The following is a 27,558-nucleotide window of genomic DNA, read 5'->3' as shown; positions in this document are numbered from 1 at the left end:
TTAAATATAGATGGTGAAAGTTGTACTGATTCTAAGCAGTTGTCTGAAGTTTTTTGTGATTATTTTGCTACAGTAACCGAAGAGAAACTGTCAAATCATTTTGGGAATTCTCGATCTAATAGTTGCACATCTTCTACTATTCTTAAAAACAGTTTTTTCTTTAGACCTGTTGTTGGTAATGAGGTAATGAATGTGATCAATAATTTAAAAAATAAAAAAAGCACTGGACCTGATTCTATCTCGATAAGAGTATTAAAGGCTATGTCATCTGATATAATAAACCACATTGTATATTTGATAAATTTATCAATAGGTAAAGGAGTCTTTCCAAGTATTCTAAAAAAAGCAATCGTTATTCCTATTTACAAAAAAGACGATCCGGAAGACATTTCAAATTATAGACCTATTTCCTTATTGTGTGTACTTTCCAAAGTATTTGAGAGAATTGTGTATAACCGTATGTCTGAGTTTTTGGGTAGATTTAAAATTGTAAGTGATTGTCAACATGGCTTCCGTACCGGTAGATCCACTCAGTCTGATGCCTGCAGATTTTGTGAAAGGGTCTACAGATCTTTGGATGCAGGTGAATATGTGGCAGGTCTCTTTTTTTATCTAACCCGTGCCTTTGATTGTCTTGATAGCCGTTTTGTTAGCAATAAACTGTATAATATTGGTTTTAGAGGTATATTTTTAGATTGACTAATCAATTATCTATCAGATAGGATAATTTGTGTTAAAATCAATGAATCTATTTCGGAGGAACGTTTTATTAATCTGGGAGTTCCACAGGGCTCTGTATTAGGACCCCTAATTTTTTTGTTGTTTATTAACGATGCATCTAACCAGTTTGATGCTCTGGACCTGACGTTATTTGCGGATGATACTTCTCTTGTGGTCTCAGCACAGACCTATGAGAAATTGGCATCTACTTGCAATAGTTTTTTAGCTCGATTTAATGACTGGTGTCGATCTAAGAACCTAATTTTAAATGTAGACAAAACAAAAGTAATATATTTTAATAACTTAAATTCTGTAAATCCTGTACTACACCTAAGTTTTAACAATGTACTACTGGATTCCTCAAATCATACAAAATTTTTAGGTATCCATCTCGACTCAAAATTAAAATGGTCAGTTCACATAGACATGCTCAGTAACTCCCTTAATAAGTCGTACTATGCATTATCCCGTATTAAAAATATTATGCCCATCTCTGCTCTGTTAAATGTATACTATAGCCTTGTTTATAGTAGACTTTGTTACAACATAGTTTTATGGGGGAATGCAGTCAACAGTGACAGAATATTTATAACACAAAAACGTATAATACGAAAAATGTTTGGAATTAGACCTCTTGAGAGCTGTAAGCCCATATTTATTAAGAATAATATTTTAAGTTTTCCATGTATTTATATCTTCAGAATGTTACTATATGCTGTTGATAATATTCATACGTATGACAGAAATTCTAGTTTCCACAATTATTCGACGCGAGGTGGCGATTTGCTGAGTGTACCTGGTCATAGATCGAGTAAATTTGAAATGTCAGTAAAGTATATGAGCATTAGATTGTTTAACGTTTTACCAAAAAAATATAGAACAATGAATAAATATTTCTTTAAGAAATCCATTAAAAGCTTATTGCTTACCAAATGTTATTATACTGTGGAAGAGTTTGTTTCGGACAGAAATATTACCTGAATGTTATTAATTCTATCTACCTTCAAATGTTTATAAAATTTATAAATGTATTAATTTTATTGTTTGTTTGTTTGTAAAACTAATGACATGTCCTATACATTGTATGTCTTAAAGGATGAATAAATATTATTATTATTATCCAGATTTAGCCATACGGCTCACACTCCCTCTAAGGGGAAAATTGACTCATCCCAGATACCTACGGTATCAAAAGGATTGAGCTCTGATGGGACTCTTTCCATGTTATCGAGCCCTAGGTGACTTGGTATGCAGGTGTATCTCCCAAAAATTTTCGTACACATCTGGCCGTTGCTAGTAGTACAGCTTTCTGCATGGTCTTGTAAAGATGTTCATTTAGACCCAGCCTTTTTATGCTTTCGAGGAGGTTCTTCGGAATGACTCCAGTAGTAGACATAACAATAGGTATCGTCTGGGTACTTTGCATTCTCCATTGCCTTCGTATCTGAATTTCTAGATCTCTGTACTTGGCGATCTTTTCAGTGAATTTACTACGTAGATTATTGTTATTAGGTATCGCCACATCAATTAGTGTTGTTTGTCTTGTTAGTTTATTAACTAGTACGAGATCTGGTCTATTATGTGCCACTGTTTGGTCTGTGAGCACAGTGCGGTCCCAGTATAGCTTGTAGTTACCATCCTCAAGCATACTCTCAGGAACGTATTGATAATACGGGAGATGGTCCGTTTGGAGAAGTCCCAGCTTGATAGCTATCTCTTGATGAAGGATTTTTCCCACTGCGTCATGCCGTTCCTTGTATTCAGTTGCAGCAAATGCCTGGCAGCCCCCTGTAAGATGTTGGATGGTTTCTTGGGCTTGACATCCATATCGGCATCTGTCGTTTTGAACCTGAGGGTCTTTGATGATATATTTCAGGTAGTTTCTGGTTGGTATAACCTGATCCTGAATGGCCAGTAATGAACCCTCCGTTTCAGGGAACATCTTTCCTGATGTCAACCAGTAGTTCGACGCTATATTGTCGACATAATCTTGGCTGACCTCATTGGGATGTCGCCCGTGCAAAGGTTTACCCATCCAGGCGCGCACTTTTTCGTCCTTAGTAAGGTGGTTTATGCGCAGTTCTGCTTCCCTCAGTTTGATCGGTGTTGTGTCATCTACTGCGCAGATAGCGCGATGTAGAGTAGATGTCTCAGCCTGCATCTGAAAATAAGTTCTTAAATTAGCAATTTGTTTATCTAATTGCTCACCTATATCCATAAGTCCTCTTCCTCCTAAATACCGGGGTAATGTCGTTCGTTCTACAGCACTTTTAGGGTGGTGTTTTTGTGCCTTTGTGAGGTGTGTTCGTACTTTTCGCTGAAGATTTTCTATATCCGTTTTTGTCCACTTAACAATACCAAATGAATAGCTAAGCGCGGAACAAGCGTAGGTGTTTAGTGCCTTAAACAAATTTTTACTGTTAAGCTGTGAACGAAGCAGCTGTTTTACCCTTCTTATAAACTCAATAGTTATCTCAGTTTTCATTTGCTTATGGTCAATTTTCCGCGCCTGCTTTACTCCAAGATATTTGTACATATCGTTGTCGCCCATGGCCTCGATGTTCTGGCCATTTTGCATATCGAATCCACCGGGCTGTACCTTTCCTCTGACTATATTCAAAACACGGCACTTGTCTAGACCGAACTGCATACTAATATCATTAGAAAATGTTTCTACAGTTTTTAGCATCTCTTCTAGGTGTTCTCGAGTGGAAGCCATTAATTTCAAATCATCCATATACAACAGATGATTGAGCTTCGCTACCACAGTATTATTGCTTTTAATGCTAAATCCTGAGTCAGTGGAGTTTAATAGCTGGGAGAGGGGGTTCAAAGCTAAACAGAACCACAATGGACTCAACGAGTCTCCTTGAAATAGGCCCCGGTTGATTGCGATATTTTCGGTTTCGATATTGTTTTCACCAGGTATTTGGAGGTGAATTTTAGTCTTCCAATCTCTCATTATATGCCTTAAAAAGGTCACTATGTTATCATCTACTTTGTATATTTTCAATATATCTATTAGCCATTCATGCGGTACTGAATCAAAGGCCTTTTTATAGTCAATAAAAGCAGTAAAAAGGTTCCTTTTTTTAGTGAATGCCTGGTTAGAAATGACTGAGTCGATGATAAGCTGTTCTTTGCAACCCATGGAACCCTTAGCGCATCCTTTCTGTTGAGGCTCTATGATATTGTTTAGAGCACAGTGTTGGTAGATACGCCGGGTTACACAGGATGTGACCAATTTATACAAAGTTGGAAGACAAGTAATTGGGCGGTACTTGGATGGATCTTGGGTGTTATTTTGATCCTTGGGTATTAAATAAGTAGTTCCCTGAGTTAGAAATGATGGTAATTCCTGCGGATTAGAAATAACATGATTAATTAATGTTGATAACCACTCATGAATACTCCAAAACTTTTTAAGCCAGAAGTTCTGAACTCCGTCTGGTCCAGGAGATTTCCAGTTATGAAGCTCTTTGATGACATTTGAGACTTCTTCAGTCGTGAATGGTTCGTAGTTAGCAGTGACATAGTGGTGACAGTTGTGCGTCGTATCTTCTATCCAGCCAGCATTGTTGTTAAAAGCAGCTGGTGTGGAAAGTTGATTTCCCCAAAACTCATGAATTTCTTCTTGGCTTGGGTAAGACTTGTCGACACTTTCTACGGTGGAATTGAGTTTTCGTTATTATTTTTATTATTATTATTATTATTATTATACAGAAGGAAAATTGTTAAGTAGAAGTGAGGATAATTTAAAAGTTGCATTAGAAATCGTAAATCAGTGCTATGAAGAAGTAGGATTATCAATTTCTGACACAAAAACTGAGGTGTGTTACTTTACAAAAAAACATAGAGTTCCACAAGGCAATCTTAATATTGGAAAATTTAATTTTCCTATTAAAAGCTGTGTTAAGTATCTTGGTACCTATCTAGACAGGAAATGGTCATGGAAAGATCACATTCATCATATTGTTAAAAAATCAGAAAACTCAATAAATATTTTAAGAGCTTTCTGTAAAACAAATTGGGGAGCAGACCCAAATATCGCTTTGATGTTTTACCGTAACATGATCAGGCCCATTTTCGACTATAGCTGTCATTTATTTGGATCAGCGACCAATACATTTCTAAACAAACCTGAAATTCAAAAAAATAAATGTTTGAGATTATGCCTAGGTTATTTAAAATCCACTCCAGTCCAAATAATGGAAAATGAAGCAGTGGAACCTACATTGCATTTACGCCGGCAATTTCTCAGTGATAAATTTACAACTCGAATTCTGTCCAAAAAATGTAAATACCTTCAAGATCTACATGAGCTATCAGTTTTAGACCTCACTCATAGGTACTGGAGAACTAAAAAATCTATACCTTTGGTAGAAAGTTATCTAAGTACGGTAAAGTACAGTGACGTTATCTATAAAAGCCAAATTCCGACTTACTACAATGAAATGACAAAAACATTATTTTCTAACAAGGTTAAAACATGTTATTTAAACTCACATTTACCGCCAAATATGTTTGATATACTTATTAAAGAGAAATGCTCAAATTTTCAGTACATATTTACCGATGGGTCAAAAGACGCAAATGGAACGGGCTGTGTAGTGTTCCACGAAAATAAAAATTACCATTATCAATATAGCCTACCTATTGAATGCTCAATATACATAGCAGAAATGATAGCAGTAATGTTTGCTGTTCAGTATGTACTACTGAATCCAACTAGTAATTATGTTATATTTACTGACAGTAAAAGCGTGGTGGACAGATTGAGTAACATTCAAACAGTCAAACATATAAACCACCTTGAATTGAATATTCTTAAAACTCTGTTTGAAACTATACAATTGGGAGTAAATGTAACAATTGCTTGGATTAAGGGCCATTCTGGAATAAAAGGCAATGAAATAGTTGACAATTTTGCTAAATAAGCTTATATGATCGGAGAAAAAATAAACAAAAATTTAATTCCAGCTTCAGATATCGATTCTTTTAGCAGACAAAAACTTAAAAATAATTGGCAAATGTATTACAGAGAATGTAATACTGGCTCAAATTTTGCTCATTGTAACCCTAGGATATTCTCAGGAAGATGGTTTTACACAGAATATAATAGACATTTTATAAAGACCATTAATCGGCTGAGAGCCAATCATGCTCTTACGCCATCTTACATGCATAGAATCGGCTTGTCAAATACTCCTAATTGCACTTGTGGCAAAATCGGAGATCTAACATATGTCATATTAGAATGTCATTTACAAATAAATAATATAAACGACCTTTATAAGGAATTAAAAAATTTAAAATGTTTTTTCCCAATAAACCTTAATACTTTAATATTTACAAATGATATGGAAATTGTTCATCTCATTTATAAACATGTTAAATTATGTAAATACAAGTTGTAAATGTAATATATACCTACTAACTAGGCATAATTTGTTAATGTGGTTTGAAAAAATTAAAAAAAAAGAAAACAAAAATATATAAAAAACACAGTAAAATATTAACAAAAAAAAAATAAAAAAAATAATAAAAAAAAGAAACAAAAATAAAAAAGAAAAGAAAAAAAAAAGAAAGTACAGAAAAAGTGTTTAGCACAAATTAAAATATATTAAAAAAAACAGTAAAATAATTAAAAAAAAAACAAAATAAAAAAAGCAACACAATGTACCTATGTATCTAAAAATAATATTGTAGTATGTACTTATATTATGAAATAAGAAATTTATGACTATGAATCTGCAATCAATCACAAACAAGTCTGGCTAATTGGCTCTGCCAAAGCCATTTTTCAAAAAAAAATCTATTTTACTCTTGAGCGAAATTCATTTTTATTGACATATCTCCTATAATATTCATACAATTGGATACCTGATAGTTGAATCTTAGGTTGTAGACCATGCAGAACTTTTTAAGAAGAAAGCCTTTTTTTTGTAAAATTAGATAATAATAAAATAGTTTTCCATATGGTTCCAACTTACATGGACATGGACATACTGTATAAAAAATCGACTATTTGCAGTAATTATGTTGGGCCCAGCAGAATATTAGACCCTGGACTGGAAAATATTAAGCAAAAATTGTTAAACTAACGAAATTTAGGACATGTTTCGGACATATTTCGACGCAGAGGCGGATGTGAGGATTTGCCGCCCCTGGGTTATCCAAAATTTGCCGCCCTCCCCTCCATTCTTTACTTTTTTACCAAAATGTGCCGCCTCCTGAATTCTGCCGCCCTGGGCTGCAGCCCATTCAGTCGATATGTTAATTCAGCCCTGCTTCGACGCAATTTTTCCTCGTACTGTTTTATATTTCCAAACACAAAATAATTCTATTAAAAATTGCAATGCAGTCATTGTTTATATTAAAAAAAAACTTACATAAATAAATTACGTTTCCTTATAAACAAAATGTGATTCCATTTACCTCGCGTGCTTAATTTAATTTTAAAGGATTAAACTTAATCCACCCTATAATAAAATTTATGTGATAATCAACTTACCTCGAGGCCTAACATAAACAAAATCGTAACGACCACTATGATAGTAACTCCTAATACATCCGGCCATGGTTCCCCTAGGGAATGTTGTTCCATTCCAAAGAGAAACTCTCTAAAATGGCCTTTACTTATGTAATCGACTGTGGCGCTAGCAAGACGAGCACAGGTTGCTCCGGCCACTAAATCCGTCAGGATATCCAGCCAGAGGATGAGGAACTCCAGTACATCTGAGAGTTTCTTTTTTCTGTATTGTTCTTGTGGTTTTAGTGTACTGGAAGAACATAGTCCTAGAAATAATAAGACGCTGTGTAATAATGAGTAATTTTTAAATAATAATAAAAATAAAAAGTACACACAACCAAACTTATATGGAATCATCTGCAATTTCTTTTTATTTCAAGCGAATTAAAAAAAAACAACATATGGAGTCAAACAATATTTCTTCTTATTTAAGTGCCTTGACCAATTGTTTAAGTTATCGCACCATCTTTTTCTTGGTCTGCCACTACTTCTTCGTCCATTTGGTGACTTATCTCGTGCTATTCGTACTATCCTATCCTCTGCCATTTTACTAATGTGTTCGTTCCACTTCTGTTTCCGGTTGGTCACCCATCCATTTACGTTTTCTACATTGCATGATCTTCTTATGTTTTCGCTTCTCTCCCTATCCAACAGACTTTTCCCTGATATTCGCGGAGTATTCTTATCTCTGTTGTTTCTAGTAATAGTCTCGTTTTAGTGTGTCAGGACTTGTCTCCGCCGTGTATGTCAATATAGGTATAATTGCTGCTTTATAGATTCTTGCTTTTGTGTCTTGTCTTAAGTGTTTGTTCTTCCAGATTGTGTCATTAAGAGATCCCGCCGCTTTACTTGCTTTTAAGCTTTGTTGTCTTACTTCCTTTTCAACATCTCCGTAACTGGTTATATTTATTCCCAGACATCTGCTAATATAACCTTGCTTCCTGATTTATTATTCTCCCATCAATTTCGATTTTACATCGTAGTGGGTATTTAGATGTTGTCATACATTTGGTTTTTTCTGCTGATATCATATTATATTTCTTGGCTGTTGTATTGAAGATGTGTGTTAATCTTTGGAGATCGTCTTCTGTCTCGGCGATTAATGCGGCGTCGTCTGCATAACATAATATTTCGATTTATTTGTTCCTTATTCTGTAACCATGACCTTTACGTACTGCGTCTATTATTTCGTCCATTATTATATTAAAGAGTAGTGGGTTTAACGAGTCACCTTGTCTGACTCCGCTTTGTACTGGTATAAACTGCGTTAGTTTTCCATTTATCTTTGCCTGTATTCGACTATAAAAGTAGAGGTTTTCGATGGTGTGTATAATAATATTTATTGGTATGTTTCTTCTATACAGTAAATGTAAGACCATTGTAATATGTAATAACATGTACCATTTCATATTTCGAATTTCTCATCACGTGGGCAAAGTACTCTAGGTTTTTTTCTTTTTATGGTATTCAGTACATACTTCTCTTTCTTTGTATAGCTGTTGCATTACCGCTTGATTTGTTACTCTGTGCATCCTCGATATCCTCAATATTTTGCGGCAAGGCCACATTTGAAAAGCCTCAATCCTCTCGCACATTGTTTCCATGATGGTTCGTGCTTAACAAATATTTACAATATTTACTTTAAATCAATTTTTATACAACCGTAATAATGCGATTTTTAGCACTCCATAGGAGCGATAAAAATGCTACTTTAAAGCACTATGGTTTATTTTTTAACCAGGAGGAGTAAACTAAAAAGATAGATCCACACCCAAGAAAGTCACTAGAAAAATCATCAAATACATCTTCTTTTTTGGTTGATCATGTTTGCCCTCAACTGTAATCCATAAATATTGTAGGATTACATTCGTTTAAGTTATTTTATTTTATCATAAACGCGAGCCGAAAGCCAGTTAAGTGGCATTTCCCTAATAATAAAAAAAACGCGATAGATCTATAGGTTCAACATATCATGGCCAAGTGACAGTAGTCAAAAAGTCAGAGAAAAGTCGAGTTGACATTAAGACGCTGATGATAGGGGGCAGACGGCCTTTTTCATCAGAATAAAGACGAACGACGAAATAAGATAGCATATTTTTGATATAAAGCCGTTTTAGATGTTCAGTGTTAATTACCGTTCACTTTAGTTGTTACATTATCCTTGTAATTTACGAGTAAAGTATTTGCTGTATCCTAAAATAGACCTGTGACCAAAGAATCAACCCTAGACACTAGACAAACAGAAGATAAAAGCCTACATTTTGGGGCCCCTGTCCGGGATAGCAGATAGAAGACAGATATAATAAGGATAATCAGAAATATGGATTGAACGTGAGATCGACTGACGCTGACGTTTAGCCGAATTTTGCCGTGCCGATATTGTTTTGAATGCTGATATGCTTTGAATGAAAAACAATGATGAACTCAATCCTATGAAATGGTAATAACGAGTTAAACTATTAGAGACGATCTGCAAGGTAAGAGATTTTTTTTGCAACATTCTACCAAGAGACTAAGACGATAAAAAGATTGAACGTTATGTTTTTAATTACATTTCCCTTTTGTTGATGTGCTGATGCAACAGAAAATTCAGATGAACTTTGAAAACACGTTTTAAGAAAAAGTTTTTTATATGAATGAACGATTAATTGATCTTGATTTAATTTCGTGTCCATTATAAAAACATTCTCGTATATTTTTTGTTGACGATATATTTTCGTTTTAAGATTAGGAAAACGTTAATTTTTGTAGGTTTTATAGCACAAATATGCATTACTAAGGTTATTTCATTTTTTGAAAAGGTTTAATTTTTGCATGCTTTAGTTTTTTACGTAGTTATAAATATTTCTTTTGATATTGTTGAATATTTTTTGAAAATATTTTATTATGGCAACTTTAGGTTCTATTCCTAATATTGACTATAATATTACTCACGCTAAGTTGAGAGTTGTTAAAATTTTGCATTACATATGTTTTTCCACTGAAGGTGAACCTCAAAAAACTAGAAAAGCTTTGCGTGCTTTTGCTGGTTTTCGGCTCGACGACACTTCCGAACAATTTTTGAGTAAATGTAACGATGTAAGTGAAAAATTTGACCTTCTTGATTTAATTGCGATATGCCAAATTCTTGATTTAAATTATAAAAACGAGAAGCATGACGTGGTTGTTCGCATTTGTTCCTTTTTGAATACCTTCATTAACGACGACGAAACTGAAGATGACGAAGAGGAGGATGACGTATCAGATATAGACGAAGACGACGAAAGACGAAAGGAAGAAAAAAGACAACTGAAAGACGAAAGAAGACGAATGCAAGAAGAAAAACGGCGATTGGAAGACGAAAGACGGGAAAATGATGAAAGACGAGAAAAAGAAAAACGACGAAAGACTTGAAGAAGAAGAAAGACGAAGACGTGTAAGAAGAAACGACGAGCTTAGACGAAGACGCGAAGGGCGAAATTATGACGAAGGACGACAAATATGTGATGAAAGACGTAGATATGAACGAAGTAATGACGAAGAAAGACGAAGATACGAAGACAGACGATTTGACGAAGATATTCACGTACATGAAGAAATTGGAGAAAGAAGCTATAGCGCAAGCAATAACCCTGAAATTAGATTCGCGAATAATGGAGCGACTGGTACAAGACAACAGGAATCATTTGCATTAAGTTTTAGAGATGTGGAAGACAGCATAAGATCATTTAATGGAATAGATGAATATCCTATTCGCACGTGGATTATCGAGTTTGAAGAAGTAGCTGAGATAACAGGATGGAACGACTTACAAAAATTAATCTACGCAAAAAAATGTTTAAATGGACTTGCCAAACTGTTTGTGCAGTCAGAAAAAGGCATCAGAAGTTGGCCTGATTTGAAGAGATGTTTAATCGAAGAATTCGGAGTACATGTAAATAGTGCACAGATACATAAGATGTTGATGACGAGACGAAAAAAGTCTGATGAGACTGGACAAGAATACATGATTAAAATGAGAGAAATAGCTAATAGAGCTTACTTAGAACAATAAGTTGTTATAGAATACATAATTGATGGAATACAAGACGAATCATCCAATAAACTAGTGTTATATGGAGCAAAAGATTTTGCAGACTTTAAGGAGAAAATTAAACTGTATGAGAGGATACACGGCAAGGAGACTACTGAGCAAGCTCAAGGCTTTAGAGCAAATAAAGAAGGATGTAAGAAAAACGAGGACATCGTTAAAAAGGAGAAAAGAGAGAAGAATGACAGGAAAAGAGAGAACAACATTACTTGTTTTAATTGTGGAAATAGAGGTCACAGATCTAAGGACTGTCCAGATAAGTCCAAGGGAACGAAGTGTTTTAGCTGCAACAAATATGGCCACGTTTCAAGTAAATGTCCCAATAAAAAATCGACAAAGGCTACTACAGAAAACACAGCTTTGAATGTAATTGAGGTTCAGCCAAAAACAGCGCTTAAACTTACAATTAATCAGATCACACTAACAGCTTTATTTGACACCGGAAGTGATATATGTATGATAAGAGAAGATGTGTATGACAAATTCTTTAATGATATTTGTTTAACACCCGACACCATAATGTTGAAAGGCTTAGGAGAAAATGCGAAAGTTAATACATTAGGATCATTCTCGACACAAGCTGACGTTAATGATGAGAAGTTTGACCTAAAATTTCATAATATCCCAGAAGCTGCGAAATCTTTTCAAGCAATAATTGGAAATAATATTTTACAACAAGCATCTGTTAGTATAAGAGATGATGGGATAATAATGTGCAAGAGGACGGACGAAAACTTTATTATGCACATTATGCTTGACGAAAAAAACAAAGAAGATGAAGTAAAAGTAGCACATATTGAAGACGAAAAACATAGAGAAACTGTTAGACAGTTAATGGAAAGTTATGAACCAAAGAAAACGAAGACGACAGAAATTGAAATGAAAATTGTCTTAAAACACGAGGAACCAATTTATGAAAGACCCAGACGATTATCTGTTCCTGAAAAAGAAGAGGTAGATAGGCAGATAAATGAATGGTTAGACGAAGGCATAATTAAACCTAGTTGTTCGGATTTTGCCAGCGCAATAGTATTGGTAAAGAAGAAGGACGGTCGGAAAAGAATTTGCTGCGATTATAGAAAAGTAAACAAAAACATAATAAGAGACAGATTCCCACTTCCCCTCGTTGAAGACGTGCTTGACTGTTTACAAGGTGCAAAAATTTTTAGCACAATTGATTTAAACAACGGATTTTTTCATGTTCCCGTAGAATCTAGTAGTACTAAGTACACATCGTTCGTCACGCCCAGCGGACAGTTTGAATTTCTTAAGTGTCCATTTGGACTGTGTAATAGCCCAGCAGTATTTCAGAGATTTATTGCTCACATTTTTAGAGAATTGACGGCTTAAAAATACGTAATTTATTATATGGACGATATTATCATTCTTAGCGCTGATATAGAAGAAGGGATATATAGATTAAAATTGGTATTGAAGTTAGCACAAGAATATGGACTGGAAATTAAAAAGAAGAAATGCCAATTGCTGCAAAAAAGAGTAGAATTTTTAGGATTTATTGTGGAAGACGGAAAAATTCAACCAGGTGATGCGAAGGTCATAGCAATAAAGAAATTTCCTGAACCTAAAACTCAGAAGCAAGTTCAATCTTACTTAGGTCTTACAGGTTATTTTCGAAAATTTATAGCCGGATATGCAAACATTGCAAAACCGTTAAGTGACTTATTAAGAAAGGATGAAGAATTTAGGTTTGACGACAAGCAAAAGAAGGCTTTCGAAACACTAAAGGAAAAACTAATAAATGAGCCGGTGTTACACATTTATCGACAAGGTGCTTATACGGGACTTCACACTGATGCAAGCCAGCATGGTTATGGAGCATGTTTACTACAGCGGTCTATTGATGATTCCAAGCTCCACCCAATATATTATATGAGTAAAAAAACCACACCAGCGGAAGAGAAGTACACCAGTTACGAGCTAGAGGTACTCGCTATTATAAAAGCGGTGAAGAAGTTTAGAATATATTTACTTGGGAACAAAATTCAAAATTGTTACAGATTGTGATGCCTTTAAGCGAACTATGGACAAGAAGGACCTTACAACAAGAGTTGCACGATGGGCACTGATGCTAGAGGAGTACCAGTATGAAATTGAGCATAGAAAAGGTACTCAGATGTCTCACGTGGATACTCTTAGCCGATATCCAAAAGTTTTAACGGTTACAGAAGAAGATGGTATAATACAAAGAATTAAAGTGGCTCAGGATAAAGACGAGCACATCAAGGCGATAAAACAAATACTTCTGACAGAAGCATATGAAGATTTTTACTTAGAGCACGAAATATTATACAAGTATGTCAATGGATTAAAACTGTTAGTTGTACCGAGAAATATGCAGACTGAGATTATAAGAAGTCACGAGATAGGACATTTTTCTGAGAGAAAAACTGAGGAAGTAATAGTTAAAGACTTTTATATACCAAAGATAAAAGAGAAAGTTAAAAATGTTATTTCTAACTGTATAGCATGTATATTAGGAAGCAAAAAGGAGGGAAAAAAGGAAGGAACACTTAATCCCATACCAAAACTAGATGGTCCACTGCATACATACCATGCGGATCATTTGGGTCCATTGCAGTCTACAAGTAAGAATTATCAGCATATACTTGTAATTATAGACGATTTCACCAAATTTGTTTGGCTTTACCCGACGAAGTCGACAACGACGAAAGAAGTTATAACTAGTCTTGAAAAGCAACGAAGAATATTTGGAAACCCTTCTCGAATGATAACCGACCGAGGTACAGCATTTCGATCAGAGGAATTTGAAAGATATTGCCAAGAAGAAAACATTCAACATGTTCTAGTCACAACTGGAGTGCCACGAGGAAACGGTCAGATTGAACGAGTGAATAGAACAATTATCCCTGTTCTTACGAAATTGAGTTTAGAAGAACCTACGAAATGGTATAAGAATGTTGACAGGGTACAAAGTGCATTGAACTCTACTTATCAACGAAGTATAGGTACTACACCTTTCGAAGTATTGGTTGGCGTAAAAATGAAAAATAAAGAAGACATTCGAATCAGAGAACTCATAGAGGAAGAGGCGATAAAAATATATGATGAAGATAGAAAAGAACTTCGAGAAAGGTGTAAAGAACAAATATGTAAGGTACAAGCTGAAAACAAAAAGGGGTATAATTCAAGAAGAAAACGAGCAAGAATCTATAAGGAGAAAGATTTAGTTGCAATAAAAAGAACCCAGTTCGGCCCAGGACTTAAACTTAAGATAAAGTTCTTAGGTCCTTACGAGATTGTCAAGGTTAAAGATAACGATCGTTATGATGTTATAAAGATTGGTGAGCATGAGGGACCAGTGCGAACATCAACGTGTGCTGAATATCTTAAACCGTGGGTCGACAATGAAAGCGACGAATCCGAGTCGGATTCTGAATAGGATGGCCGAGTGTAGGATTACATTCGTTTAAGTTATTTTATTTTATCATAAACGCGAGCCGAAAGCCAGTTAAGTGGCATTTCCCTAATAATAAAAAAAACGCGATAGATCCATAGGTTCAACATATCATGGCCAAGTGACAGTAGTCAAAAAGTCAGAGAAAAGTCGAGTTGACATTAAGACGCTGATGATAGGGGGCAGACGGCCTTTTTCATCAGAATACAGACGAACGACGAAATAAGATAGCATATTTTTGATATAAAGCCGCTTTAGATGTTCAGTGTTAATTACCGTTCACATTAGTTGTTACATTATCCTTGTAATTACGAGTTCTACAATAAAGTATTTTTGTTGTATCCTAAAATCGACCTGTGGCCAAATAATCAACCCTAGACAATCAGAAGATAAAAGCCTACAATATTATATTATAATACGTCGCAAAAGGGTTCTAAAAACAACTGCTTTTTATATAAAAGCAGACTAAAAATCTAAAAATTAAAGGAATAACGCAGAGAACACAAAAAATCGCCGATAAAACTTAATTAACCTATGAAATGCCCAAAGTGTCAAAATTTAATAAATGTCATTAATGTCAAAATTTTATAACAGTGGAGTAAACTTGCCTGCGGTTGGACCAATTACAACACTCCCCTTGCTTTAAAAACAAACCATAGTGCTTTAAAATTTTTAAGCCACTGCAGTTAAAAGTGAATTGTCAAATTGTGAAACGTCAAAATATTTATATTTCATTTATTAACATTAATATTAATAGCACAACTTGAGCAATTTGAAAAAAGTGGTTTAAAAGGTTTTTTAAAATTTAATTTAAATTGTATTATTTCATTTTTTTTCAAGTTTGTAGAAAAAACAAGTTTATATAGCGGTATAATATTTTCGCTAAAAATTTTTAGACATTCCACTCGAGTGTAGACAACCAGTTCTACCTTTTACCTGTCATAGGTTTCATGGTTTCAGCAATTAATAAAAATATTGTATTTTATAAATTTATAACGTTTGTAGAAAAAGTATTGTATAATATACGTGTTAAAAAGTAGGTACATTTTAAGGCACTCATGTGAATTGCAGAATTCGCTTCGCTCATTCTGGAAAATTTCACATGCGTGCCTTAAAATTTTACTTTTAACACTTATATCATAAATAACTATTTTCTACAACCGTGTTAAAAATGCCATTTTTAGCACTCCATAGGAGCGTTAAAAATGCTACTTTAAAGCACTAGTGCTTTAAAAATTTTAAGGCACTGCAGTTAACAGTGAAGTGTCAAATTCTGAAACGTCAAAATATTTATATTTCATTTATTAACATTAATATTAATAGTACAACTTTCGAAATTTAAAAAAGGTGGTATAAAAGGTTTTTTAAAATTTAATTTAAACTGTATTATTGCATTTTTAACAGGTTGGTAGCAAAAAACTATTAAAATTTGTTAGAATAGGGCTTTTCATTCACAGTCATTTGTTCGAGCTTCTGTCAAATGTTGTATAATCCGTGTATATTAATATTATATACGGATTATACGACATTTGACAGAAGCTCGAAACAAATGACAATCGATGAAAAGCCCTATATACAACCATAGAGTTATATATTAGCATAGAGAGAGTGTCATTCAGAGCGAAGTGACGACACCATCTTTTTTATTTGGTTTAGCTCTGTTTCACTCTTACGCATAGTAAAGCTGCTACAGTTGTCCTCCTCTTCTGTGCCTATATTCACACTGAATGTTATCATATATTTTCGATACAATGTGTCAGAAAGAGATGCAGCAAACCAGTCCATGAGATCTTGTCGTCAGGAAGCGCGGAAGGTTGGCTCCCTCTATGTTAATATATACCTCTATGTATACAACAATAAAAGTAAGATGTTATTTATAGTTGTTATGATTTACGTATTGACAGTATAGGCAGATTTGATGCAATGTCAAGAAAAATATAAACATGGAATGTCAGTCAAGTTCAATTAAAAGTTTTTGTAGATATTGTCCTGTATAATTTATTTATAATAAATATATTTATAATATTTATAATAAATTATAATTGTTGATATATAAGACGTCTCTAGAAAAAATATTGTATGATATACGTGTTAAAAAGTACATTTTTAAGGCACTCATGTGAATTGCAGAATTCGCTTCGCTCATTCTGCAAACTTTCACATGCCTGCCTTAAAATTGTACTTTTAACACTTATATCATAAATAACTATTAATCACCAATACATTAAAATTAAAGAACATAATAAATTCCTAAAATAATAAAAAACGATTTGATTTAAAGTCAATAGAATAAAAGATTTAACGTAAGACGAAAAATTTTTAAATTGTTTTTATTATATATGTTTTATTTAGTAGTCAGTATTACCACCCCTAGCCACAGGCTTCAATTCGCGTGTACGTGCTTCTAATCAAATTTTCAACATTTAGTTGTGGTAAGTTGTTTCATCCTTTAAGAGCCACAGCTTGTACTAGCTGTGCGGTATTTTGTAGATTCACTATCATATGCTTTTTATTTTTCTTTTAAGCTTATCCCACAAATGCTCCAGAGGATTAAGTTCAGGTAAGTAAATAGGTTATTCCAATTCCAGAGCATGATATGTTTTATTTTAAGGAAGTCGGTAGGTACTCTGCTGATATGAGGAGGTGCATCATTAGCGTGCATAAAAATTAAGTTTTGCCCACTGCACCTTTACAGAGCCTAACTACAGGTTCTAGAACCAAATCAACATATGTGCGAGCTGTTAAATTTGGCTGGATGGAAATTTAAATTGTTTTCTCACCCATCAAAATGCCTCCCACTTGGAACCGGCACATGACACTTCTTCCTTCATCTTCTTCCAGGTCTGGTCAGTTTATGTTTTTGCATATTTTTCTCGCCGTCTAAGTACATGAATTCGTCGGTCATGCGATTTTACACAATTTGTGATTTCACCTGAAAATAAGACATATTGCCAATTTCCAATATTACCGTTTTGGTGTGTAACACACCAATTTAAGCAATCAATCTGGTGCTGCCTGAAAACTTGGAAACCTGTGACTGTCTTTTGCTGTATAGACCTTGGGTAAGAAGCCTTTGGAGCTGCGGGTTAGGAATTGCTGGGTCTCCTCTATCTACTTGGACAATGAAACGATCTTGGAAAGCCGTTATTACTTTTGGACGACTTGTCTTGGTATATTCTTAATCGTTACTAATTCCTAATAACTAGCGATTCCTGATCCTGACAGGTTTTTGACACAACGCCCTGTTTTGCGTCTACCACTACAGCTATGTCCATTTAAGACATTGCTTGCTTCACAAAACCAATCATGTTTCCTGCTCCACAAAACCAATCATGTTTCCACTTTGCGTGCTTGTTAACCCCGCATAAGGCATATTATCGTTTTTAAAGTCAACAGTTAGTTTATTTGTTTTCGTTTAATTTACAATTAAAACAAATTATCAGTAGTAATTGCACAAAACCTCTGAAATTATTGAATTTTTCCCGAGTGACACTTTGACAGTTTTAATTTCTCGCTTCACTCGCCTTCGGCTCGTGAAATTATGTCAAAGTGTCACGAGAGCAAAAATTCTATATTAATTTCAGAGGTCGAGTACAATTTGTTGCGATTATTTCATGAATAAAACTGTTCAAAACCAAAATTTTATTGTAATTTATTTATGTAAGTACCATTAAACACACAGTTTTTATAAATATTTGAGAATTGAAAGTCATCACTTTTATAATTTTTAAAACATTAATTGTCATTAATGTCACTCAATGTATTTTTTCGTAGCAACGAAGGGCATCTGACGTAATATACTTAACGACGGGAGATTATCAAAAATTATCGATTTAATTCAGATTTCTGTAGCTTTCTATTGGTCAGAATCTCCTATGAATGAAATAATCAGTAGTAATTGCACGAGAGCTCTAAAATTATCGATTTGTTTCCCGAGTGACACTTTGACAGTTTTCATTTCACGACCCGAAAGGGAGTGAAATTATGCCAAAGTGGCACGAGGGCAACAAGTCGATAATAATTTTAGAGATCGAGGGTAATTCGCTGAGAGTATGTCATGAATAAAACTGTCTTTATAATTTTTACTAATATTTTATTGATATATTCACCTGAATATTTGCTAAATGTATTTCTTGGTGTTCTCTGTGACAGGTTGTAAAACATGAATTGTCATTAATATCACTGAATGTTCATTTTTGCATAGTAATGAAGGGCATCTGACGTAATGATTGACGACGGGTTATTATCAAAAATCATCGGGTATAATATCGCAAGAGATTGAGAATAAATTGAAAATAATGCGACAGTTTTTCGAAAATTTGTTGTCTGGCAATAGACACGAGAGCCCGCAGGGCTCGAGTGGCTATTGCCCAATGACAACAAATTTGAGTAAAAATGTAGCATTATTTTCTTATTTATTCTTACTGTCGTGTGATATTCATAAGATTCATAAAGTCATCACTTTTATAATTTTTAAAACATTAATTGCCATTAATGTCACTGAATGTATTTTTTCGTAGCAACGAAGGGCATCTGACGTAATATACTTGACGACGGGAAATTATCAAAAATTATCGGGTATAATATCACAAGAGAGTGAGAATAAATTGAAAATAATGCGACAGCTTTTCGAAAATTTGTTGTCTGGCAATATTGCCCAATGACAACAAATTTGAGGAACAATGAAGTTTTATTTTCTTATTTATTCTTACTGTCGTGTGATATTCGTAAGATTATTTTTTAATACGTATATTATGGATATTTTCTTAAATGTGACAGTTGTCAAAACTAAACTAGGAAACTGGTTGCCATTAAACAGAAACAATCTACTTAAAAAAATTCTATCGGTAATTTTCTACAGTAGATAATTCTCAGTATAATTTTAATCTGATTGGACAGAATTAAACACGTGATCAAATATCTTACTATACGATTGGAAGTTAAAATCATAAAAAAACAAGTTGAAAATGCGAGCATTATCATAACGAAAACTTTGTTTATATACGTATTTAAATTCATAATATAGAAAATTGCTATTACGAAAAGCTGTTTAGAATTAAAAATTATGTTTTAATCTGCAAGTATATCATTCTAATTTAAATATTGTGAACTATAAAGATACTTTACTCGAAATTCGTATTTTTTACATACCTCGTATAAAATTAATAAAATTTGATTCATGATGGTTGCATCATAAATCTTAGACCAAGAAGAGATTTTTATGAAGAATAACTTTTCTTCGTCAAATTAAAAATACAAGAGTTATAAATGAAAATGATGTTGGTATCCATAATTTGAGAAAATTCGTCAAATATTTTTTTCCATTAGAAGGATGTAATTTCATATATCAGAACATACTTTTTTATTCCAAACCATATTTTAAATAACAATTTTCCAATATTGTAAAATAAATAATACATACATGATAAAGATACTTTTTACTGATGAACTTGACTTGGATCAACAGACCGAACGAGTCTCGTAAATTCCACGGGTCTGCGCCACGCTTCACGCAACCGTATTTGCCTACTTGTGTTTTGAGTTGTGTGGTCGTACCAAATTTAAATATAATCGTTTCTACAAGGTTTCTACTGATTCATTATTAATATAGTATATTATGTATTATTGCTTTCAAAATACATATACTCAAATTGTATTTTTATATATTTATTACACATATTATTTTATATAATAATTAAATTCACTATAAAATGTCATTTATATTTTATTAATAGCTAAATAATTTAAAATTTAGTTTGACATTCACGACACGAAGTGTCAAACTCAAATGTAAATAACCTAATATTATGCTTTGCTTAACAAATCGAGATTAAATAATAATTCAAAATAACCAAATATTGTTAAAATTATTTAAATTCATTAATTAGAAAACGTCACATAATATAGGTACCTTGTTGTGCATTACGTTCAATGGTTTTTAATTTCAAAAATAATTTATATACGTACAATATATTTATATAACCTGAATTTACAATTAAATTAAAGGAATAAACGGTTTACTACACAAGATTCGATACTTGATGTATTATAAGATATAAGATGTAAGAAGGTAGATTGATTTTTTTATAGTCACACAAAAATACTACAGCGCTTGTTCAATTCTGGAAGAGAAATGTCAAACATTTGTAAAACTACTAGATAATTATTACTATTTTTTTTAATAGTCTACTCGAAACTTATTGAGTTTGATGTTTAGCTTTTTGAAAAGTAGCCTACTTCCTAATCAACCATTTGAACTGACGTTTAGTGCGTCTGTAGGAGATAACCGGATTGTGACGTCACATTTTTGATTTTGAGGTCGATTATCTCGAAAACGGTTAGAGATATCGAAATGCCGTTTTCAGATTTGGATTCAGAAGGCAAAACTACATAAGAATCCATCGATATACCTGCTTTAAGTATTGCAGGAGCGGCGACGCAATAACACACAGACTTTTGCAAATTTATAAACGAAAAGTTTTCGTTGATAATCACTTTAATTTTTATTACTGTAGCTTTCTATTGGTCAGCATGTCCTATGAATGAAATAATCTATAACGTACCGTGCTGTGTAAAATATCTAATCGTTTTACTTGTTTGTTTATTTTCAATAAAAACCGTTATTTTTAGCAATAATAACAGTTTTTAAAGAAATAATTTTTTTGTGAAAGAAATAGTTTGAATTACCTACATGGTGATCCCGTATGAGTTTAGTTGCGTGTAAGCTGCAAACTCTGAGCTAGATACATTTAATGCTGTAATTGTCACTAACTTGAGATCCACGTTAGTTGATTCATCTTCTATTATTTTCAGTTTCTTTTTTATTGAAATAAGATATTTCGGTTGTTTTGTTGTTTATAGTGTTAATACAAATTATGAAATTAGAACTAATTTTATAATTTTTATATTTTCCTTTACATATCTTCTTCTGTTTCTAAAGAGGTACATAAAAATTCAATATTTAAAAAATTAAATTCGTATTCTACATTTAAGAATGTTTTTAAAAGGAAGTCATTTTTATACCTCTTATGGTAAAACATTTTCATACAAGAGCTTGCTATATGTTATCCTGTAATGAATTTTAGTAAGAAGCAAGGAAGAAGTAAGTTTTCGTCTTGTAGTACCCTTTTCATCAGAAACTAGATAGTCATCGTGACTAGACTAACGTTATGAGCTGTTGTTATAAAAAGTTGACTTAAACTACATACAGCTACAACATTTATGCAACTTCCTGAGCCAGGATTTTTTTCGGTCTACACTTCTGTTCCCCTTGGATGATACTTCTTAGAAGTAAATATTTCCCATTTTCTCATGATATATCCTAAAAACTGAAGTTTCCTTTTTTTGATATTGTCAATACCTCACGTTTCTTGTACATCCTTCGAATTATTTCATCATTTTTATTTTATCTGTCCATGTTATTTTCATAATAGGACGATAGAATAATATTTCAAAGGCTGTAATTTTTTTTTCTTGATCTCTTTTAAGGTCCATGACTCAATGCCTTACAAAAATGTAGAAAAGATACGGATCCGCAAACAAATGTCTCTGCTAAAAAACCTTTTTATTCTATTAAAAACAGAAAGTGCAATTTTTATTCTGCATCATATTTCCGTATCTGCTCCCAAATATTTCTACGAGTATATGATATGATTTTTTAAATCACTGATCCATTGAAATATTACATTTTTAGGATTTAGCCTGTATTCTTCAGAAGACGCAATTTTATTTTTTTATGTGGTGAGATGATAAGTATAAGCTTCAGTTCAAGTTTGTGGGATTCCTACCTTTGTACCCTAACCCTGGCAGATATTTTGGAAAAAGGGGTGTAAAGTGTTTTTCTGTTGTAACTTATAATGTGGTTCTCCTACAGAAAATTATATATGACGTAAATTGTAGAAAATTAAATTGTCTACAACTTAATTTCTATTAAAGAAAGAAATAATTTCTTCTAAAAAATCTAAAAATTTTTGAATAAACTTTCTGTTGGGCGCTAAAACTTTTTTTCTTGTTATTTTGCAAAGATATCATCACCTTAATATTATAAAAGGTTTTTTAACAAATAATTTTCACTTCAAATTTTTATCTTTTTCTTCTTCTTCTTCTTCTTCGTGCGACTAGGATTACTCCTGTTTGTCTGTCTGTTATTCTGTTTCAGTTGTTGTTGACTGTACATTGTCTTTCCACCTTTTCGGCAACCTTCCAACGGGTCTTCTGCTATACGGCTTGTTGTTTTTACAGATGTTCGCTAATCTATCTGGCTCTATTCGGTTTACATGTTCGTTCCAGTTTTCCTTTCTTGTTTTTATCCACTTGTTAATATTTTGAATACTAGGATATCAACCAACACCACTTCAAACGATACAACAAACAGCACCAACATTCATGGAGATCGATGGAAACGAACCAAACATAAACCAAAACATTGTACAAGCAACGTTTCTACCACAACAATAACCACAAGCGTCAAATGAATGGCAAACAGTAACCTATAATAAAAGAATACGCAGTCCCGATGATATCCAAAAGCACTCTGATATCCAAAAACTGTTCAAAACCAAAATTTTATTGTAATTTATTTATGTAAGTACCATTAAACACACAGTTTTTATAAATATTTGACGATTGAAAGTCACCACTTTTATAATTTTTAAAACATTAATTGTCATTAATGTCACTGAATGTATTTTTTTGTAGCAACGAAGGGCATCTGACGTAATATACTTAACGACGGGAGATTATCAAAAATTATCGATTTAATTCAGATTTCTGTAGCTTTCTATTGGTCAGAATCTCCTATGAATGAAATATTCAGTAGTAATTGCACAAGAGCTCTAAAATTCTATATTAATTTTAGAGATCGAGTGCAATTTGTTGCGATTATTTCATGAATAAAACTGTTCAAAATCAAAATTTTATTGTAATTTATTTATGTAAGTACAAATTAGTACAATTAAACACAGTTTTTGTAAATATTTTACGGTTAAAAGTCATCACTTTTATAATTTTTAAAACATTAATTGTCATTAATGTCACTGAATGTATTTTCTCGTAGCAACGAAGGGCATCTGACGTAATATACTTAACGACGGGAGATTATCAAAAATTATCGATTTAATTCAGTTTTCTGTAGCTTTCTATTGGTCAGAATCTCCTATGAATGAAATAATCAGTAGTAATTGCACAAGAGCTCTAAAATTCTATATTAATTTTAGAAATCGAGTGCAATTTGTTGCGATTATTTCATGAATAAAACTGTTCAAAATCAAAATTTTATTGTAATTTATTTATGTAAGTACAAATTAGTACAATTAAACACAGTTTTTGTAAATATTTTACGGTTGAAAGTCATCACTTTTATAATTTTTAAAACATTAATTGCCATTAATGTCACTGAATGTATTTTTTTCGTAGCAACGAAGGGCATCTGACGTAATATACTTGACGACGGGAAATTATCAAAAATTATCGGGTATAATATCACAAGAGAGTGAGAATAAATTGAAAATAATGCGACAGCTTTTCGAAAATTTGTTGTCTGGCAATATTGCCCAATGACAACAAATTTGAGGAACAATGAAGCTTTATTTTCTTATTTATTCTTACTGTCGTGTGATATTCGTAAGATTATTTTTTAATACGTATATTATGGATATTTTCTTAAATGTAACAGTTGTCAAAACTAGGAAACTGGTTGCCATTAAACAGAAACAGTCTACTTAAAAAAATTCTATCGGTAATTTTCTACGGTAGATAATTCTCAGTATAATTTTAATCTGATTGGACAGAATTAAACACGTGATCAAATATCTTACTATACGTTTGGAAGTTAAAATCATTAAAAAATGATCGGGTATAATATCACAAGAGAGTGAGAATAAATTGAAAATAATGCGACACTTTTTCGAAAATTTGTTGTCTGGCAATAAACACGAGAGCCCGCAGGGCTCGAGTGGCTATTGCCGAATGACAACAAATTTGAGTAAAAATGAAGCATTATATTCTTAGTTATTTTTACTGTCGTGTGATATTCGTAAGATTATTTTTTTAATACGTATATTATTGATATTTTCTTAAATGTGACAGTTGTCAAAACTAGGAAACTGGTTGCCATTAAACAGAAACAATCTAATTAAAAAAATTATATCGGTAATTTTCTACAGTAGATAATTCTCAGTATAATTTTAATGTGATTGGACAGAATTAAACACGTGATCAAATATCTTACTATACGATTGAAAGTTATAATAAAAAAAAAATAATCAGTTTAATTTAGATTTGTGTAGCTTTCTATTGGTCAGAATCTCTTATAAATGAAATAATCAATATTATATGTAAAGGAATGCTTATAGCAATATAAATAAAGCCAAATAACACAAACAATATTTTCATGATAAAAGTAGAGGAATAAAGACTTTAACTGCCAATATCTCAAAAGGTAGGCTTTGTAACATACCTCCTTATTCCACTTAGGTCTTCAATTATCTCTGCATTTTTAAACATATTTATTTATGAGTCATGAAAACATAAAATAACGTACAATTCCAACTAAAATAAGAAAAAGAATTTTCAAAATTAATCATGGATTAATAATCAGTATAACACCACTCACACTCACTGATTAATTTTATTGACTTTTTTTTTAAAGTGTTTATCAGTTAGAGCATTTCTTCGATTGCTATTAACTATTGTAGCATAAGAGAATATGCGTTGCTTGACTTGACAAATGGACTGATACTGATTGCGTATTAGTATCGTTGTTGCGTGTTGCTATTAATTTGCTCTCCCACATGCAGTGACAAGTTAATACCTGCAAAAAATACTCGGAAAATGTACTCCTATAATAAACGCGAGTACCGGGTATTTTAGCCGATACACTACGGGTACAAGTACCGAGTACTTTGTTGAAAATGTACTCGAGTACTGGGTACTGAGTACACAAAATTTACCTAGAGTACAAAGTTCGGGTACTTGTACCCGGGTATTGCCCAGCTCTGTGTTAGGATAGGTCTTACTGTTGTCTTGTATACTTTTATTTTCCTTTCCGTGGTCAGATATTTGTTTCTCCGTATGGTTTCTCGGAGGCAATCACTTACTCTAGCCGCTTTTGTTGCTTGTGTTGTGGTCTCTCTTCTTATATTCCTGTCACTAGTAATCTCTACTCCTAGGTAATTGAATTTCATTACTTGTTCTACAATTTTTCCGTCTATTTCTAACTTGCATCTACGCGGCTCTTTTCTTATCACTATACATTTAGTTTTAGTTTGTACAAATTTGTATAAATTCAATAATTAATCTGGATTCCACAAGTGATCCGAACTTGACAGGATTCTTGAATAATCAACATTAATATCACAAGAGAGTGAGAATAAATTGAAAATAATGCGACAATTTTTCGAAAACTTGTTGCCGGGCAGTAGCCACGAAAGAACTCAGGGCTCGAGTGACTATTGCTGAATGGCAACAAGTTTGAGAATCAAATTGGAGCTTTATTTTCTTATTTATTGTTACTGTCGTATGATATTTGAAAGATTTTAACAAAAACAGAAGCAAAATACTTAAAATTTATTTCCAGTATAATAATGTAAATAGATTATTGCCAGCATGATAATAATCTGATTGGACAGAATTAAACACATGATATCTTACTATATATAATTGGAAAGTAAAATCATTAAAAAACATTCGTAAGAATAATATGATAAAACGAATCATTGGGCTTAGTTTTCTACTAGAATATAATAGGATATTATCCTTTTTATTCATATCTAATATGTACAACTTATGATTTTCTTAACGTTACTATATACTTTTATTACTTTATTATCGACTCTTCTTCTCACCACCAATGGGGTAGTGTCTCAAGGCGCGTTTTTTTAAAGTAGTATCCCCAGTAGGCCTAATCCACGGTGTGGTATTATAATATCACCCTGTACAAAATATGTTTAAAACTCATTCAAAGTCATTAATCCATGTAGTATCTGTTCTTGTATCAATAACCGCAAGTAACATTGAATTGTCATGTTTTGTTATTATTTAAATGTGTATATAAACATTAACTCGGTGGAGAAAGATTATTGTACTCAGTATTTAATTATTGTACTAGGTCGTTACTGTTATATGTAAACACGTTGTTATAGTTAGTCATTGATGGACTTGAATGTAAATATAATGTATCTGAACCAAGAAAGAGAGTTTTAATTAGTTTGGACCTAAAAGGCATTATACATCACACTATTTAATACATGGCTGATCCTGCAGACTAGAGGAGGTCTTCTGAAAGGAGCAGGGATGGCGGCACCAGCTTGGAAACGGAGACGGCGAAGATGGACCGGGACGAAGATGGACAGGAAACCCAGTAAAAAGACAAAGTGATAAAATGTAAGTAAGAATGTCTATCTTTATTAAAAATGCTTCCCTCGTTTTATATTATTATTGAACATTAAATATTTATCTTTTCTGATTTTTGAATAATTTATGAAGTATCGATTTTTTTTAAGAATATCTATGAATTTTGAAACATGAAGTGATTTTTGAATTGAATATTTTTATAGAAGTTTATTATATATGCTATTCTTGAATTTTTATTGAATTTTGAATTGTTATTAAATTTATTTGAAAAATCTCTATCCGATTTCGATTTTTAGTACGGTTATTTTTGAATATTTTATGGAATATCGAATTTTTTTTCAAAAATTTCTATCGAATTTTGAGATATAAACTTATTTTGAATATTTTTATCTAACTTTTGCATATGCTATTTTTGAATTTTTATTGAATTTGTGTCGAATATGTATACTA

At 32.6% G+C, this 27,558-nt stretch overlaps 1 protein-coding gene across 1 annotated transcript in view; it reads right to left on the bottom strand.

Moving 5' to 3' along the window:
• The window catches only part of LOC114332084 (probable cationic amino acid transporter), a 208,813-nt gene that overhangs the window by 120,178 nt on the left and 61,077 nt on the right, over positions 1-27,558 (bottom strand). The window contains exon 3 of the mRNA XM_050652864.1: positions 7,235-7,518. Coding sequence (XP_050508821.1) covers positions 7,235-7,518 — 284 coding nt within the window. The remainder of the gene's footprint in view (positions 1-7,234; positions 7,519-27,558) is intronic.

The sequence above is a fragment of the Diabrotica virgifera genome, chromosome 6 (genome assembly GCF_917563875.1).
Source record: "Diabrotica virgifera virgifera chromosome 6, PGI_DIABVI_V3a".
Taxonomy (NCBI): domain Eukaryota; kingdom Metazoa; phylum Arthropoda; class Insecta; order Coleoptera; family Chrysomelidae; genus Diabrotica; species Diabrotica virgifera.
Note: the sequence above shows the minus strand (reverse complement) of the source record. Positions and strands in the feature narration are given on the sequence as shown.